Below are 12,289 nucleotides of genomic sequence, written 5' to 3'. Positions count from 1 at the left end.
TGGAGTCTGCTGGAAGATTGTTTGGTCCCTGCTGGCTGCAGGGGTGGAGAAAGTGAGTCCAGGGATTGTCATGCTGTTGAGCAAAACCAGAGGACTGCTCCTCACAGCTTTCTGCAGCTCTGCCTGCAAATCCCAAATGGCAGCCTGGGATCCTGGGCCGTGCCTGTGCCTTGCACAGATGGCTTGTGCACACACAAACGCTGCATTCAGCATTTCTGTGGGATCACCTCACTGGACACTACCGTAGAAGAGCAGGGTAATCCCAGATGTGGAGGAGGCCCCTCTCCCCCAGCCCTGGTTCTTCTCCCCACCCTTGAACAGGACAAACCATAGGTGTGGGGAAAAACCGCCTGGAAAATCCCAGATACATGATGGCTTTTCGTACTGGTGTGATGGGATCCTGTCTGTTCTCCCGCATTCGCACCAGTGCCCATCTTGCTGGGCTCCTGAGATCCCAAAAGCATATTCAGGCTCTTCACGTGGCATCGTGTTTATATATTTATTTTTTTCCCTCCACAATGGAAAGCTTGTGTATTATTTTGACTTTATTAAGATGCTGTTTATAAACCATTTTGACTTAGATGCTCATGGCTGTTCTCTCGGTTTTTTGTGACCAAAATCCCTGCAGATCCAACACTTCTGGAAAATATCAGGGAGTCAATGTCCTTGTTTTTTTCCTCCCCTCATGTCAAAGGTTGACTTAAAATATTAATGCTGCAAAGATTCATTTAAGATATTAAAACTGTTCAGGCAAGAATACATGTACATATTGTAATTACTTCCTTTTTCTTACAATTAAAGTAATTGGATTATATTTAATGAGCTATTTACATTTAATAATTAAGAAAAGACTTATCTTTCCAGTATTCCCCAAGTGCAGCAGAAGGGTGGGGGCACTCAGAGCTGTGATATAATTATCTAGGCGTGAGTTGAAACTGAAAGAGCAGTTGAGCTCTATAGAAAACACTTGGAACTGGTTTGTTCCTACTCTTTCATTAATCAAAATAGTTTAGCGTGTGGCAAAGAAGGGAAGGCTGAGCTTAGCTGCAAATGAGACAGAGTTTATCTGCTGAAAAGGAAGGTTAAAATATGCTCGAACTTAACGAATAAGTCATTTAGGGGGAAAAAAGCACACCCTCTCTTTCCATATTAATTACCGAGCGCTGCCCAGGAATGAGAATGTGCTGCTGTATTGTGAGTTGGGCTTTGTTAGCACGACAGACACAAACCTTTCCTCTGGCTGGGGAGCTGCTAGGCAGTGAGGGAGCAGAGGCGCTGTGCTCATTAGTGGGAGTTCAGGCCGGGATGGAGGGAGGCAGCAGCCCTGCCGTTCTGGCAGTGGGACTGGGCTTCTGCGCAGGCATCCCTGCAGCCAGGAGCTCCTGCTGGACCTGCACGGGCAGCTATGGGCAGGGGCACTGCTGGCCTTCCCACCTACATGGTGTCTCTTCTAGTCAAGACCCTTTGAAGTGAACTCAGCACTGTTATTGACTGTGAGGCTTGGAAAATCCTGCCCCTCTGTTGCACCCTGGTGACCTCTAGTGCTGCCTCCGGCTCTGGGGTGCTCTGCACAGGAAGGATGGGGACCTGTTGGAGCGAGTCCAGAGATGCTTTGAAGGCTGGAGCCCCTCTGCTCTGGGGACAGGCTGGGAGAGCTGGGAATGTCCAGCCTGGAGAAGGACCCAGGGAGACCTTAAAGCCCATTCCAGTGCCTAAAGGGGCTCCCAGAGAGCTGAAGGGGGACATCGGGCAAGGGGCAATGGCTTCCCACTACCAGAGGGCAGGGTTAGGTGGGAAATTGGGAAGGAGTCTTTCCCTGTCAGGGTGGCAGGCTCTGGCACAGGGTGCCCAGAACAGCTGGGGCTGCCTCTGGATCCCTGGCAGTGCCCAAGGCCAGGTTGGACAGGGCTTGGAGCAGCCTGGGACAGTGGGAGGTGCCCCTGCCCATGGCAGGGGGTTGGATGGGATGGGCTTTAAGGCCCTTTCCAACCCATACCATTCTAGGATTGTGGGATTCTAGGACTGAAACCTGCCCAGGCCTCTCCCTACATACTCCTGAAATGTTTTAGAACCTATTGTGTGCTTTCAATACCCAAGTACACCAAAGCTACCTGTTGATTGACGCTAGTGATGCCGCTCTGTGTTGTCACTGACCTTGTATCCTTGCCCAAATTATTCACAGGTTTAGCAGAGAGCATTCTGCTCCCTTTGCTGCTCCTGTTTCCTAGGAAGCAACAAAGCCAGAGCTCTTGTGGCGCTGAAGGAGTCCTGCCTCTCTCTCCTGATGTATACCCTCACAGCAAAGACCTTGAAACCTTTCTGTTCTGGAGCTTTAATTCCTGTTTAATCAATAGTTCTATATTCTGAGAATCAAGTCCCTGTGACAGCTCTCTTTAATTGAGCTAAACTGCCTTTCTCTTGTCACATCTCTTCTAGAGTTTTATTTAAATGCATTTGTTCTCCCTGTATCCTAATCAGGTATTGATAGGAACACCAGGTGACCCTCTTTGTTTAACTTGTTTTTCAGCTAAATGAATGGAAACATTAATTAGTGCAATGGTTTGTTTCTTAGGAATTAAAAAATAAAAGTCTAGGTCAAACTACTGGCTCTATTAGCACTCCAGCAGAAGCCAGGAGGATCTGTATGTTCCCCATTAGTGACACCCCCATCCTTCCACCCCCAGACAGATTTCTGACAACAGCTCTGAGCGAGTCCCTCTCCAGGAGAGCAGCCTGGTATTTATTCCAGCAAGATCATCTTCAGCAAAGCTGATAACAAAAAGTTTAAAAGGAAGAGCCAAATTTTCAGTCACACCTGTGCAATCCCCTTGAGGGCAGTAAATGATGATGATAATGCATGAGCCAGACAAAAAAACCCGCAGAAAATGGCTTTCTGAGCCTCTTTTGCATTTTTCAGAGCCAGCAGACTGGAGGGGGGGGGGGAAAGGCAGGGGAGGAAAAAAAAAGGTTTATTTTTACTCTGGGATTGGAGCGGGCTGGATGTTCCGTGTGTCAAGGACTGCACGCTGTACAGTCCTGGTTATGCTGCGGGAGCAGGGCTGACGTTCCCACTGTCGGAGCAGGGCTGTGGAAAAGGGCAGCACTGCTCTTGCCCCACGTTATTGCCCAAACATCCTCTTTCATAACACCGGCACATCAGGCCCGCAGAGTTCTCCATTTGGTGATTGAAGTGCGTTATTAGTACACAGAGGGGTTGCGGATGTGGATTTTTGTGATCAGCTAAGTGTGTTCTCCCAAAGGTTCTGGATTTTCAGTAGATCCTGCTTTAGGAGAGCTTTTGTGTGGTGGTGGGTGAAAACACAGCGTGTGCTTCCCATCCCACCGGCTGCTGAGAGATGGTGGGCGATGTTTTCCACTGCGCCTGGGGGGATTTTACCCGTCCATCTCCCCCGTGGTTTTTTGGGAGAATAGACCACTGTGAAAGGAAGCAGCCCTGCAGCTGCCCTTCACTGCTGACTCCTGCTCAGCTGCTGGCAGGCTGGGCTGGTAATGACAGATGAGCCTGTGATGCATTTTTGGGAATGAATACTTGTTACAGCTGGCAGGATGGAGTAGTTTGTGGCATCACATGGCAGTTTGCTCTATAATTTCGCTCCCTATTGCTCGGATGCAGCACTGATTGCTGGGTCTCTCTCAGAGCATGGAACTGGAGCATTTCTGATTGCCACATCCCACTTCTCTGTGGCTGCATTGTGAGCTTGGATATAGCCCTGAGCACTCAGCAGAGCCTTCTGCTGATTTTTTCCCCCCTCAGTTCTCCCTGTGTGTGTGTGTGGCTGCTGCTTCCCTTTCTGCAAGTCTTTTGGGGTTACATAAAAGCCAGTCTCTTTCTGGCCATTACAGCTACATGGGGGAGTAGTTACTGCTGAGAGAAGCTTGAAATTTGAAGCAGAGTTGTCACAGACATTAGAAAGAACAGTCGGTCTGCGTTGGCAAGCTACTGAGTTAAGTCTTATTTCATACTGATGGGAATTTCAGATCTGATTATCTCCTTTCCCCCTCATTCCCAGACCTGCTGGTGTGCCTAGTCCCCTGATGGGCACTCCTAGAGGCGGCTCTCCGAAGCACTTAGCTGAAGGCTTGGTCTCCTTGACTGTGCTGCCTGTTTGTGTCCAGGCAGAGGATTTTGTAAGCCCTGCCGAGGGCAGGGTGGTTGGTCACCCTGACGTACTTGGAAATCAAGCCTAAATTCCCTTCCCTTTCCCAAAAAAAGCGCTCTGCCCTCCTTAGGTGCTTTGTGCTACACCAGACACTATGACAGATGATCTCACTGCTGGGGTCCAGATTTATTTGCAGATGGTCCCTGATCTAAGAGGTTGTGTGTCGCATTGAGCGGGGAATTACCCAGGTGACTCCCAGTAACGCTATGCTAACTGGTCAAATACCAATGAGGAGAACCTTGCCAGATCTCTCCCTCCACCTCACCTGTTATTTACAGCTCTTTGTGTGCGTTGCATCCGCAGGGCTCGCCTTGGAGTCCTGCCTGCCTTCTCCTCTGCACCACCACAGTGACTGTGCTATCTGCCTGCTCTACAAAAAAAAACCCAGAAACCAGGTCTGGTTCCTCTCTTGCTGTGCAGTGCTGTTTTCTGCTGTGCTCCAAACCACTTTTTAAGGAGTATTTGCTCCGAGTCACTGTTTTCAGTTGACAGAACTCACCTTGGAAAGCAAGTACTCAATGCTAAAACATCCCTGTATTGCTTCTCAGTAGTTGTAATCAAAGTCTGTCTCCTTTATTGTTCCTAGCAATTGTTCAATTTTACTGTGCCAGCCCTATTTATTAAAAATAGTCAATAAGACACAGCTTTGTGCGAGGGGTTTATGGACCGGCAGTTTTGTTTGAAACAAACCAATTGTACTTGATTCTAATCCAAAACTGGGATTCCTGAGTGATCTGCTGCAGCAGAGCTCATGGGGAGAGCGGTCGATGGCTTGCTGATAAGAAATCTTGGAGCAGCACGCTTATCTTGGTTTTACCTTGGCTTTGCTTAAATTGCTGGATTCGGAAAGGCAAGAATTGCAAGTCACACATTTTTCCCCCTTTTCGAGCCTGTGCTGGGCCATGCTTGTTCCCCAATGCCCAAGAGTATTTACAGAACTAATTGCCAAAGTCAGAATCCTCTTAAAAGCTGGTGAGCAGGATGTTCAAGGTGAGAGCATATTGTGGCAAGAGCAGGGTGTCAGATCAGCAGCCACGGGAAGAAGCTCTCTACTCATGGATCCTGCTTTCTTGGAAAAACATGAGGCATCCAAGACCACGATGTGTGCAGTGAGAAAGGACAGGAGTTGTTGGGAAGGATGATGGGGAGCAAAAACCTGATGAATCCTGGAAATAAGGTGCCAGTTGAGGCTGGAAGATCAGTAGGAATGTAGGAGCAGTGAATTCAGCTTCCAGGGCTTTTTTGTGCTCAGCAAACTTTTTTCTGGGCTAGAGCAGGCCAGGGCTCGGCAGAGCCTGCGTAAGCATTTTGGGAGAGGGGAAATTATGAGGCATCCTGGCAATGCCCAGCTGTAGGTGGGGCAGCAAGGGGAAAGGAGCTGCAGGGCGAAGAGCTGGGCCTTTTCAGATGGTTTGGCTTTTAGTCACTGCTCTCACAACATCATCCAGGCTCTTGGAGCTTTCTGTGATTCAAGTCATAACTTCGAGGCTTCAGAGGAAGTGCTTGGGAACAGGTAGGAAGGGTCTGGTTCAAGCGGGAGAGGAAAATAATTTGTTACCTTGTTTTTAAGAAGGTGTGAAGCACAGTGGTTGGGAGGATGAGTCTTTTGAACGTGGATTGATGCAGCAAGGTTTGTGGATTTTCCTTAGGGCTCTTCCAGCTAACAGAGATCACTGAACTTCTTTCCTCTCACCATGTTTCAATTTGATGCCTTTCTTTGTTTTCCATATTCATTAGAAATCTGTTGCAGAGTTTTCTGTTTCTAGAGGCAGTTTCCTTTTACTTCTAATATACTTGATCTCCTCTCCTGTTACACTGGGATCAGGGCAACTCCTCTGTGCCCATGTCATTCTTGCAGCTTCTTTAAAAACAGTGTCTGCACCCCAAAACTCTACATTCCTGAAAGAAACCTAATCTCCAGCATTCATAAGCAAATAGAAATGCTAATCTTTGCCCCAGAGATAAGGATTTTCGGCCTTGCAATTCATTTAAGTTGCATCTGAATGGTAGGATTTAGTTATAATATATGGTCTGTGGTCGTTATGTGGCAGTGACTAATGCTTGATGACCAAGCTGGCCAGTCGGGGTGCAATTCTGCTGTGCTGTCATGCCCTGAGCACTGAAAGTGAAGCAGTTCTGGATGGCCCGTGCTTGGCACTGTGCTGTCAGTCACCTCCCTAATGACTCTCTTAAAGAATAAGAGCATGAGCCTCCCAGAAAGCTTTTTTAGCTCTCTCCCTTCTTTTATTTACTGTATCTCCTCCCTCCCTGCCCCCAGCTCATGCCTTGTGCTGCCTCCAGTGTTTTGCTTCCTCTTCCCCCTTTGCTCTCATACCTTGCCCCTTCTCCACACCTGGTTTTCTACCCTACCTGACTCCTGCTTTTGAAATACACCACTTATTTTCCAATCCACACTATTAATCTTTGTCCCACCTACTCAGGAGGCATGAAGGTTTTACAGGAGCCCATTAGGTGTTATCTTTATCCCTACCCTCCAAACACTCCAGGAAAATGCAAGGTCTTAACAGTCTTCTTGTAGGGGCATCACCCGCTCTTTTTGCAGGTCCCAGATTTCCTTCATAAAATCTTGAAGCTCCTCATCCTTCTGCTCGGAAGAGAGGAATTTTTGCTTTAAAATGGCTCTTACCCAAAAGCTGGGAGAACAGGATGGTTGTCCACAGCCCGTCCTGCCCTTCCTGCCTTGATCATCTCTGATGCTCCACAGGGTTAATTTAATCCCTTTGTTTGCTGGATCCTGGCTGGGTTTAGGGGCTGCAGAGCTGTCCCCATGGCCTCGGGAAATGCTGCTGTGATCATGAGGGCAAAACTCTCCTTCTGCAATGGAGTGTGGCTGGGAGGCTGGGGGTGGCTGGGAGGATGAGCTGGGCTATAAAGGGAGCCTTTTGCTTAGCCTTTATCTCTGCTGTCTTGCGCCAGTGCAAATTTGTGCTGTAGGTGTGCTCTTAGTTTTTCTTTTAAGAAAAGCACTTCTCACCACTACTCCTTGCTTTTACTTTCAAAACATGCTTTGAAGGCAAACACTTTTGGGGTGTCTCTATACAGGCAATGTATTCAGAGCCTTTTTTTTTTTTTTTTTTTTTTTTTTTTTTTTTGTATTGGAGGCACTGCTCTCATTTTCTGTCTGCCCTGTTTTCTCCATCTTTGCAGAGATCGGTGTTACCTGCATTTATCCAACCATGCTACCCATCATCCTGGGGGCTTTTTTACTCTCCTTTTATACAGAACACTCACATCTCATCCCCCACTTCCAGGCTTATTTTTCCTGTTGCTGTTTTCCCTCTGTCTGTCCTCCACCTTGGAAGGTTTCCAGCCAGGCTGTCCAGTCAGCTCTGCAGATCCCACCGTGTGTGCTCCCTGGCCAAGCCCTGGGGAAGCACAGGGGAGAAGCTGGATGCAGGCAGCCTGCAAATGCTGCCTTGTTTATGAGAGCTGCTTGTTGGTGCAGACTGCAGTCTGGGGGGAGCTGGGAAAGTTTGTCTGGCATGAAGCACTAAAGCTGACAAAAGATTGTAGGGCTTGGGCTGGAATCGATAAAACACGGAGTGTTGGGAAGGGAAGGTCAGAGCCCTTCCTTAGTTCACCCTGTTCTTTAAATATCCCAGCAGTTACTGATGGCTGCAGTGGACACGGGGAAAAACAACACGGACTCGATTCTCAAAGGGTCTTGCTTTTATTTATTTGGATGCAGATCCAGCTCCCCTGTTCAATAAGGTGTTCCGTTTTGGGGACCCTTTTTGTGCAGCCTGGTCTTGTGGCAGGAGGTTGGAATAGGATGAGCTCTAAGGTCCCTTCCAACCCAAACCATCCTGGCATTCTGAGATGCTGTGAAATCCCTCATGTAGAGGCGTTGCAAAATGGCAGCAACCTACATCTGCTTGTCTGGGAGATATCCCAGCGCCCGGTGGTGAGGCTCTTGAACTCCTCTGCCTTAATGGGTCAAATTTAGCAATTCAAAATCTGGCTTCTCAGGTAATTAGGAGGGATAATGCCCACTTCTTCCTCTTAACACCCTGATAGAAAAGCATCCAGGAAGGACTCCTGGACCTCAAAGATAAGCTGCCAGCTGCCACAGAGACTATCAAAGGGTGGCTCAAAGTCAAGAGCAAACAGCTGATTTTTTATGGTTCTTGGGTTTTTGCTGGTGGTGACAGGAAGCCATGTTCCCCAAGCTGTTCGCTTCCTGTTTTATTTTTACACCCAACCCGAGCAGATCCGCATGCCTATCACATGGGAGCTGCCTGCTTCTCTTGGGTTGTTCCTCAGCTGACCTAGAAAAGTGATTCTTTTCCCTTCTAAATTAATCAAGAACTTGGGATGTATTTGCTTTCACTTAGTCCTAAAGATTTCAGGCATGTATGATGCTCCTTCTAGTGAGCTGGTCATGCAGCTTTCCTTCTCCTTCTTGGAGCTGGAGCTGTTTGATGCTTAAACATTTGGGCCTGTTAGCAAAGGAGATTTTTGTTAGTTCAAGACACTGACCTGCACATAAAAGTGTCCAAAGCATAACTTCCAGACACTTAGGTTTTCTCCAGGTTTTTTATTTTATTAGTTTTTTAAAGAACTGGAAGTTTGTCCTGCCTGTTGTACAATCAGTCCTGACTTGCCTCTGAGCACACTCCAGTCCTGCATCCTGATTAGAGCTCCCTCAACCTTTAACTGCTCTAGCACGAAAACAATGGTCCAGTGTAAACCTCATCTCCGGGGGATTTACCAAGGGAAGAGGGGTGCAGCCTTCAGGATAAGGAACAGTCACCAGAAAGTTTCCTGGTCAGCTGCAAGCGCTTCCTGTTGTTCCAGGAGAGCCCCTTGTGCTGCTCCAGGAGGGAGGCACGATGTGTGCTTTGGCATGCTGGGAGAAGCCTGTTTTGTTCTTTCTTTTTTTGTGTAATAACATCTGTCTTCACCTCCATGGTTTAAGCAACTATTGATTGCAAGTTGGAAATGTTTCCGAAGAAGAGCTCATAAGAGTCGTGCCAAGCGCTGTGTGAGCGCGGGAGGCAGGAGCCCTGTCCAGGCTCCGGGCAGGTAGGAAGGGAACAACGGCTGCAGCAGCACTGGCAGTGTGGGCGAAGATGTGGAGTTCTCCATCTCTGCCTCTGTACCTGGGCTGGTGGGGCTCTGCTGCCACTGCAAGTCTGAGAACAGGAGGATCTTTATTTCTGATGAACCAGTTTTCTCAGGGTGGGGAGCGGGAGAAAGAAGGCTTATAAGTAAAGCCGTTTGAAAGCAGGAAAAACGAACACCATGGCTCTGGTGTGCCTGGAATTTGCGGTTGAGTAATCCTTTCCTGTTTCTTTTTTGGGTTGTTTTTCATCTTTCAGAACAGTGCCTGAAGCAGGTCCACCATGCCATTAGTAACGAGGAACATTGAGCCAAGGCACCTGTGCCGTCAGACGTTGCCTAGCGTTCCGAGCGAGCTGGAATGCGTGACCAACATCACCCTGGCAAATGTCATTCGACAGCTGGGCAGCCTGAGTGAGTACCATGGCGAGCCTGCGCGTTGCCCTCAGGAGTCGCTACTGCTCTTTATTTAGCTCCCTTTCTACTCTCGTGTTCCTATTTCTCCCCCATCTGCCTTCCCTGGGTAATGCTAAAATGTTTTCCTAAAGAAATCTGGTGCTAATTTCATATCCCTGGTCCCACTGCCTTCCTATCTAAGAGAAAATGTGGAGGGAGGTGTGTGTATGTGTGTGTGCATGTGAGAGGCTGCAGTGCAACTGCATATGGAAGGATGGAGCACAACTCAGGCTTGTAAAATGGGAGGCTCTTGGAGCAGGCAGGATCTTATGTCAGAGAACGTGCCTCTAATTGCATGCGCTACTAAATGGAGCTTGACTCTGTTGAATCTACACCATGTCAGTAGTCTTATTTTTAATGAAAGATAATTAAAGCCCCCACGCAGAAGCTCCACTTTGCCCCTGCTGCTATTTGCTGCGTTGTGAGACCCAAAGACCTGTCTGAGCCAAGTGGTGCCTCCAGAGCATCGGTACTTTGGGGCTGCTCACTCAAATGGCAGCGTGAGCTGGAGCGATGCCTGGCTCAGCTCTCCAGTGGGCTGACCCATAGCCTTGGAAAAGCTGGAGGGAGAACACAGGCCTACATGCCATAGGAGAAATGAAGAGTTAATTGTGGTCTCTTCGGGATTACTCCATACTCTGTTGAAATGCTCTGGGTTCTGATTAACCACCTTTGTCCTTGAAGCAAGACTTTGATAATCAAATTAATCTATTGTTTAGCTTCTCTGGGGTGTTTGCAAGCCCTTCTGCTTGCTCTGCAAAGCAAGCCCTTGTCTTCCGCCATGTGGCAGGCAAAATTTGGGTGCAGCCTCTTCCCAGCAGTGCAAACCATGGCTGTCACTGAAATCTGGGCCCGTGTTTGCTGCCAGTCGGTGTCACATTTTGTTAGGTTGGAGAAATGTCACTGCACAGGCGAGACCAGGCTCTCTGTTCGCGTTCAACTGGCCCTCGTTGTTCATTTGTTAGGTCTGGTAGCCAAGACGGTTGTGCAGTGTGAGTGAAATCCATCTCGTGCATGTGAAATGGTGAGGAAGGAGGCAGTAAAGCTGTGCAAAGCCCAGCTGCAGGGAAGGCTCATCCCTGTTCAGAGACACGCTCTGGGTTAGTGTGACAGCCCTGGCCAGTTCCCACAGGTTTAGACCTTCTTTGCACAGGTACTCAAAGCTGCTCTGCTTCTGAAGCGCTGGGAGCCAAATCACAGCCTGGTTTCTTCTTTGGGAAGGTACCCTGGGAGCTGGGATGTGGGGATGTGGGGAAAAGGTGTGAGCTGCTGGACTAGTCACAGGTACCTGGGGGGGAAACTGAGGAGAGGTGCCTCCTGCTGACACTTGGTGTGAGAGCAGGGCAGGTGGGAGGGAAATGCTGAGCACCCTCCACTTCCCCAGGGTCAGCAGTATTTTAAATAAAGCAATGTTTAGACTACGCTTGCACCCAAATGACCAAACTCCTGCCCCCCGCCCTTTCCTCTCTCCAAAAAACAAATTCTCGCTCTCCTTGTACCTTGACTATTACAGGAACTTAGAGCAGGTTCAGTAGGCTGTGACAGCCCTGTCAAGTGAATAATCAGCCATGCCTGGTGCACCACAGTCTCTTTACAAAGATGCAAACATAAATCTTGTCAAACTTTCATATTCCAGTGAGTTTACCCTTCGTTACTATCGCAGCTGGGAGCACTTTGTATAAGTCGACTGCACGGTTTTGTGTGATTTTACAGAATCCACAAGCTAAAGATGGAAGGACCTATTAAATCATGCCGTCTGTCTTCCTGCCAGTGCATGACAAAGATAATTCTGATTGTAAGCTGCACTTTTGCAGTCAAAGTAACTAAACTAAAAAATTAATCTCCGTTTTACCCCATCTAAAAGTGTTTGTGAAGCTCAGGCGACGTGTGAGATGCTGGGTGATAACTCCAGGTGCACTTACACAGGCAAGTGAACACAGACCATCTCTTCTTCTCTCTTCAGGGTCAAAACCAGTATAGAAAATGCTGTTATATATTATTTTATACTTGAAATATACTTTGCAAACCAAAGACTTAATTTTCCCCTAGTGCTTGTTGCAGTTCCTTGTGAAATTCAGAATTGTTTTTCATTTCTTGTGAAAGTACAAACAAAATTTCAACTTTTCTTTTTTTGAGCTGTTGCTGGAAGGTTTCGCATTTTCCCACAGATAAATTTTTACTCTCTTTGGTCAAATAGGAGAGCTGGTCTGTGCTGATGTTGAAAATGGAGATTGCTTCATGAAACATGGCTACAACGAGAGCTACCTGGCCTTAGATCTCCAAACATAAAATCCTTCTCATGATTTTGGGTTTGTTAATTGAGCATATGCGGAGTCTGCATTGTCTAGAAGGGTGGAAGAATGAGGTCAGTTGAAGTTAACCTTCAGCATTTGCTTTCTACAAACACTTGGACCTGGCATTGCCACCAGAAGGGGTGGAGAAGGTTGAATTTTAACCTGGATTGTTCCCTGTGCTTGGCAGGAACAAGGAGTTGATATGTCAGGTTAGATAGCTGGGTGTGTTTGTGCAGCTGGGCTTTGGGGGATGCCCTCGCCTTGCCTTGTGCAAGG

At 47.9% G+C, this 12,289-nt stretch overlaps 1 protein-coding gene across 1 annotated transcript in view; it reads left to right on the top strand.

Annotated features, from left to right (window-relative positions):
- The window catches only part of WASF2 (WASP family member 2), a 32,437-nt gene that overhangs the window by 7,179 nt on the left and 12,969 nt on the right, over positions 1 to 12,289 (top strand). Inside the window, 1 exon segment of the mRNA XM_053998590.1 lies at positions 9,524 to 9,677. Within this exon segment, the coding sequence (XP_053854565.1) occupies positions 9,548 to 9,677 (130 nt within the window). The 5' untranslated portion in view covers positions 9,524 to 9,547.

This window comes from Vidua macroura, chromosome 25 (genome assembly GCF_024509145.1).
Source record: "Vidua macroura isolate BioBank_ID:100142 chromosome 25, ASM2450914v1, whole genome shotgun sequence".
Taxonomy (NCBI): Eukaryota; Metazoa; Chordata; class Aves; order Passeriformes; family Viduidae; genus Vidua; species Vidua macroura.
Note: the sequence above shows the minus strand (reverse complement) of the source record. Positions and strands in the feature narration are given on the sequence as shown.